The sequence below is a fragment of the Anarrhichthys ocellatus genome, unplaced genomic scaffold, assembly GCF_004355925.1.
Source record: "Anarrhichthys ocellatus isolate YVR2014 unplaced genomic scaffold, GSC_Weel_1.0 scaffold22, whole genome shotgun sequence".
Taxonomy (NCBI): Eukaryota; Metazoa; Chordata; class Actinopteri; order Perciformes; family Anarhichadidae; genus Anarrhichthys; species Anarrhichthys ocellatus.
Genome location: NW_022280052.1, coordinates 3674983 through 3681512, shown reverse-complemented (window position 1 = coordinate 3681512; position 6530 = coordinate 3674983). Strand labels below are relative to the sequence as shown.

Genomic DNA, 6530 nt, shown 5'->3' with positions numbered 1-6530 from the left:
ACACACACACACACACACACACACACACACACACACACACACACACAAACACTTCCTAAATCCCGGTTATTATACACTGACTTCTCTAATTCATTCTCCATCAAAGGAGCAACTATAAATCAACTTCTAATCAAGATCATTTAAATTGATCCAGGAAAAATGTACTGTACTGACTTTTAGTTGTCAATTATAGTGTCAATCTTGTATGGGCACTGCCATATAACCCACAATATCATTTCTTATTGTTTCATTTAATATACTGTAACATATAAAAAGGATTTCCATGTTATTCTCAAGAATAACGTGCAATGAAATACAAAACTGATTCTTCAGTCGATCCAGTTAGTTGAATACCTTTATGAAACTCAACATAATCTTAAAATGAATGGTTACAGGATGTCTGTATTTGACAGCCTTGAACCTGAAGGCCTTTACAGCTATCCACCACCAACTAAGTCAGTATGTTGCACATACTGACTTAGACTTATGATTTTACCAACATGCATGCAGAGTTCACCAACATGTAGGACACGGTGTTTATTGCCAAGCAGCATTTACTTCAGAACACAGTGGCATAAATCCAAACAGCTGCAGGCTAGAGGTGACAGCAATAGGCAGTGCAACTAAAAGGTTTTATTCACATTAAAACAAGAACACATTGACATATAGGGACACAGTAGAGTAAAAAAAGAAGATAAATACATGTGTTTGTAAAGCGTAAAGATTATAAACACTGAATAATTGCACCCTTTGACACCCAGCTGTGGGCAACATTCGAGTATGTAAACAACATGCAAATTGTTCCCCATAGAAATAAATGGTAAATGGTCTATGTAGACTATCTTTTACATATCAAATGTGAGTGTATGTGCATGTCTTCTTACAGTCACCTCCTCATATATTAAGTATATCTGTGTCATAAATAGGTATTATATTAATATTCATGTAGAAATATTGTAAATATGTTTGGCCCAGGTTTGAGACACAGCTAGTCTGTAAACATTTTTACATGGAAATAAATAGAATTACGTGCTTTCCGTCCATAAAGTTGAGCATTTCTCTCATCAGGAAAGCCCATGAACACAACACTGCAGTTCAATGCTGCCTTGTTCACCAGTACACATGTGGACGAGGTAGAACAGGATTTCATCAGACATAGTGAAAGGAAAACGCTCTTCATTTCGTCATAAATGCAATAAATCAATTAGCAATTATTTTTTAAATTCCATGATTAACTTTGATTGGAGGCGCCTGTGGAGCAATGTGGATCCTGGAAATTGCTTCACAAATTAAAATGTCTAAATAATATGTCTGGTCGATCATAGTCTCATCACTCCATTGTCTTCAATTTTGCTCTTCCAGGTATTTTTGTCTTTTGCCGATGCTCAAAATCATTTGAACACTCGCTCAATTAATGTACAATTAGGCCTACGTGGCCTGGCATTAATCCACTCCACTGGGAACAGCGCACATCTGGGCTACGCTAAATACAGAAAAGCCCAACATCAACAAAGTCCATGAAGCTTATATGCTGGTCAGCAGCCCCAACTTCAGGTCTGCTTCTCCGACTAGTGCACTTGAACCTCGTGTGGCAGCACCTGACAGCCGCTGTTCACGTGGGTGAGGACTTTCTGTTTCAGCTGGGCCACTTGATCCCTTAGCAGGCCAGCCGTCGAGGCCAGGTCGGTGTTGTGGCTTTTCAGCGATTTGACCTTGTCCTCCAGCCTGGAGATCCGCTCCAGTTTGCGCATCCGACACTTGGAAGCTGCGATCCGGTTCCTGAGCCTCTTTCTCTCGGCTTTCACGCTGTCGTGGCAGTCAATGTCGATGGGAGACAGCGGGGGGCTCTCCCCGAAGCTCTGCACGTCGGGGACCGTCTGAGGCTCCTCCTTCAGCGGCTGGACCCGAGACAGCTCCGGCTGCGGCGGGGCTGCCCCTAAATGATGCGACGGTGGCGGCGGGAAGGGGACCGTGTCCGTGGAGTAGTTGACAGTGGTTTCCAGTGTCCCGCTGCCGTAGCTGTTCAAGTTGGTGTACACCGGTAGATCCGGCTGTACTGAGACCGGGGCGATATTGACGCACAGCTCCAGGCTGCCGTTCGTCTGCCCGGCTCCGTTCAGCTGATTCTGCTTGTGTAAATCCTCCAACGCCTTCACGAAGCCCTCCGCGAACTCCTGCTCGTCCGTCGCCGCCTTCGGGTAGAGGAACTGGGCGCTTGTCGGTGTCGTTGTGACCATCCCGTTGGACTGGATGATCAGCCTCTCCAGCTCCGGGGAGGCCAGTTTGAGCAGCCCCAGGTCCGGGGAGCTGAGGATGCTATCGGCGTCGCAGAGATGCGGCTTAAGGTTTGCGTCGTCCGCCAGGTTCAAGTTAATATCCTTCTTCATCATTATTTCCGTGAATAAAACCAATATGTCGCACTACTCCCTCACAACGGCGCCTTACCCATAACCTCACAGGGGAAAACAGCAGTGGAAAAAATGACGTATTTAATTAGAATATCTGATACTTTACTGAGACCGTTATCGGTCCTCTGTTCTCGAGCAGGATCTGAGTGAACTGCACGCCTGCGCGCACCGCCTCGAGCTTTTTCTAGGCTGGCACATTCCATTATGTCACATCAGCGCGCGCGCATTGGGGCAGAAATTACGTTCGCCAGACTTTTTATTTAAATAATGGGACAAACCGAGAAGAGAGGAGGAGACGTGAGAGAAGTCTCACTCTTCTCTGCATTCTGGTACAGAAACAGGAGGCAGTGCGCTTATAGGTCTATTAATGTGTGGTGTAAACTACTGCATTACTCCTGATAAAGGATGTTTGGGTATTACACTATGTCCATTCATACGTAGGCTACGTTTCAGGGTTTAGATTTCTACGACTGGAGTTTCTATTCATTTATTTCTTTATTTTCATATAGACCCTATATACAGTATATGAGTGTGTGTGTGTGTGTGTGTGTGTGTGTGTGTGTGTGTACTGTATATATATATATTTATGAATGTTAGGTTATCAAAAACTGCAGCTCCCACACTTAACAACAAAACACATCATAACAGACCTCTTTGGACTCCATTACAAAGTATTTTTCTTGCAGAGGGGTAAAATTGTGTTTTGGTGAATCCGAAAAAAATTTGTTTTTCACCTTGTTGTTATAGTCACGCCTGGGATTATAGTTCATTTTAAGAGCATCCATTTGAGGGATATTATCTGTGTTTGTAGCAGTAACTTCAGAAAAGCAAAATAGTCAGTAAAAATAAAGTCAGGCTTGTACTTGTCCTTGTACTACTGTCATATAGACCTCTGCTCAGGCTGAAGTTAGTCTACTGGTCATTAAGGTGTGAGCTGTCCCTGCCTTTGAGGTCCAACAGAGCAAAGGGAGTGAAGGAGACCTCAATCAGTTAGTCTGTATGGTCAAACAGTCAAAGGCAACATAAGGGGAAACACCTGTGGGTATGTACCGTGAGTGTGTAGGGGCTTTAAAACAAACAGTGGGTTAGGGAATCCATGGCGTTGTTTTTCAGGAAGTCCATGAATGACCATTCAACATATTTTCACAGTCCTTGGGTTTTTCCTTTGTTGCATGTTATTGTTTTCCATTGAAATTAAGCTTGATTCTCCTTTTAACCACAAGCTGAGGGATTGTTTTTGTGTGTTTCCCCCAAAACACATCATTTGGCATGGCGATAACAACATCTGACAACCTTTTTTTACCTTAAAAAACAACTATTATGAAGTTTTTTATGACTCTCAATGTGTTAAAGTCACTGACAAATGACACATTGTGATGTTTAACTCAGGATTCAATCATGCTCAGTTATTTCTCCACAAAAACTGAGCATCTGCTGAGCAAGAGCGTGAGATGTGCTTGAAAGCTCTGGGAAAAAAAGACAATGGGCCTTGTGTTAAGATTTCTTTTAACTGCAGAGTTATTCATTTTCTCAGTAGATGATCTTTGGTACCTGTTATGAGAGGAGAAATAAACTATAAAATATTGTCAAACTAATATAATAAAGTCTGAAAAGTTTAGCATTGGGATTCATGTTTTCATTATTTATTTATTTTCAAAATGCAGTTAGGCTAATTGCCTAACTGCATTATATAATGGAAATATCAGCTTGCACAATACATGAACAGTTGTTGATGTCTCCCCAAAAAAGGCTTACTTCTGTTTTATTCCCTCAGCCAACACATGTGTTGTATCTCTGCACAACATCATTTCGAGAAGTTGAATCTGAAACTCCTCTGATTTCAACACTTTCTCCGGTCTCATGCACGCAACACATCCATCCTATGAAAAAGTCACATGATTATTTCAGTTTCCATTTATGCGTTGTGATTTTCTATAATTTCCCATTTTAAAATGTAATGTCCCAATTATGAGAGAGTTTAAATAATATTACCACTGTTTGTTTTAAGTGGATTTCTTTAAAAGTGAAACTAATGAGGTGTAAATCTTCAGTGGTGAGCACTTCTCATATGGAAGCTCTGTTTGTCCAAGGTTGATAGATTTGGTCATAGTTATCCAGACTATCCCTCCTGCCACTAAATACGCAGATTTCTCACTCCTATAAACATACCATATTTATACACTGTATTGTGTACAAACACACTTCAAGTCCAAGTAAATGAATTTAATAGTTCCTTTAATATGCCATGTCTGTTTGGTTCCCTCCCTTTACATGTTCTGAAAAAAACAGAGAACAAATTGTTGTCTTCATTACCAAACAGTGTTCTGTCAGCTTGTAAAGGGTTACACAGAGGAGGTATGTGCCTCACAGGTAGGCCCCATCCATCGCTACAAAGCTTTGTGTGGGTGGATCACATGGTGGACCCTGTGATGTCAGAGCTCTGAACATTGTAGCGGAAATGGAGGTGGTGGGGGGGGGGAGTAAACCAACAGAGGAGAGATATTTTTGTCTAAAAGCTGAGTATCAGTGTATAGAGTGGGGGTGCTGAGCCTGCAGTCAAGAAAAGAAAAGGGCAGGCGGTAGCTGGAAAAGGATGTAACACACACACACACACACACACACACACACACACACACACACACACACACACACACACACACACAAACACACTGTCATTTCCCTTTCCCTTTAACCACCAGCACACAATGTGAGGAAAATACATTTACAAAGAGTTAAACACGACACATATTATGTTTCTGGAGACTGAATTTCCAAGTGATTTGTTATTGTGTTGTAATGTTGTATTACATGTTGTTAATGCCTGATCAAATTATTTCCTCTCAATTAATTAAAATGTTATAGTCTGTCTTGTTATCAATGAGTAAAATCAAGGCACGGAAGCAGTGTATCTAGCCTTACTTTGGTTAAATAATGAAAATGTATTTTTAACCATAAAAAAATCCCGGTTGATCACAAACCGAATGTAATGAATACAGCTGCTGTTGTTCATGAAGAATAAAACGAAACACTGTTACAGCTACTTTTCAAACATACGGAAAGTGAGAGTTTGATACCTAAAAATAGGGTATCACTTCAAAGGTTATCGTAGAGTTGCAAGAGAAAAAGTTGAATTCCTCCACACTGTCAGCACGGAGTTTATTAGATATACAATGTTTTTCGGTCATGGACCTTTGTTATGTAAGCCAACAACATATTTTTACTTGAATCAAAGACAGCAAAGACCAATAAATACTAGTTAATTAGTTGACAACAGTGAAGAATTTCAGAGAGAGAAAAATGTGTTTCTTTTGAGTGTGCATGATGTATGAAAAAAATCAAGTTCAACATGTAAAAATCCAATTTTGATTTCATTAGTGAGAATGTGTATACTCTAAAATATGTTACTACCAAAATTAAAGAGGACATTACATGTAAAATGGTCTTTCATTTTCAAACTGGCAGACAATAATTTCAAAATTAAATTGTAAACTCGACTTTTGAACTTGAATTGTAATGCAATGCCAGTAACCTATAGCATTTTTAAACAAAATATATATTTCACTTAATAAGGGAAAACTTTGACATGTTTGTGGCACTAGATGGAAAGTCAGGGATCAACAACTCCTCAAAAGTCATCCTCTGGGGAGCCTGAATGTGAGTGCTGAAATCAATGGTAATGCATCCAACAGTTGTCAAGATATTTCATTTTGGACCAAAGAGGTGTGCTAACCAACTGTGCTAACCAACTGTGCTAACCAACTGTGCTAACCAACTGACAACAGACGGTGCCATTCCTAGAGCCATGTCACAAGAGTACAGCTAAATCTTCAGATACAGTAGTTGGTTTACACAAGTACTGGCATATATTGAGCCATCCATCCAGTTGGAGCCGATCCCAGCTGACATTGGGCGAAGGCGGGCTACACCCTGGACAGATTGCAAAACTATCGCAGGGCTGACATAGAAATAGAGACAGACAGACAACCATTCACGCTCACATCCATCCTATTAAAAAATAGAAGAAGAAAACAACAACACTTATTTTTAAATAGTCAATGGGCTAAAATATTAAAAGATACCTGTGTGGTGCTGCATGGTCCTACAGAACAAACTGTTCCCTCT

At 40.6% G+C, this 6530-nt stretch overlaps 1 protein-coding gene across 1 annotated transcript; it reads right to left on the bottom strand.

Moving 5' to 3' along the window:
* Nucleotides 1-342: 342 nt before the first annotated feature.
* LOC116390192 (transcription factor jun-D) lies at nt 343-2592 on the bottom strand. The gene has a single exon (XM_031859592.1). The coding sequence runs from the start codon at nt 2388-2390 to the stop codon at nt 1569-1571; it is 822 nt and encodes a 273-aa protein (XP_031715452.1). The 5' UTR covers nt 2391-2592; the 3' UTR covers nt 343-1568.
* Between the last annotated feature and the right edge of the window lie 3938 nt (nt 2593-6530).

Excerpts from the sequence above, each read along its gene's own strand:
- LOC116390192 (XM_031859592.1), bottom strand. The coding sequence starts at position 2,390 with ATGATGAAGAAGGATATTAACTTGAACCTGGCGGACGACGCAAACCTT.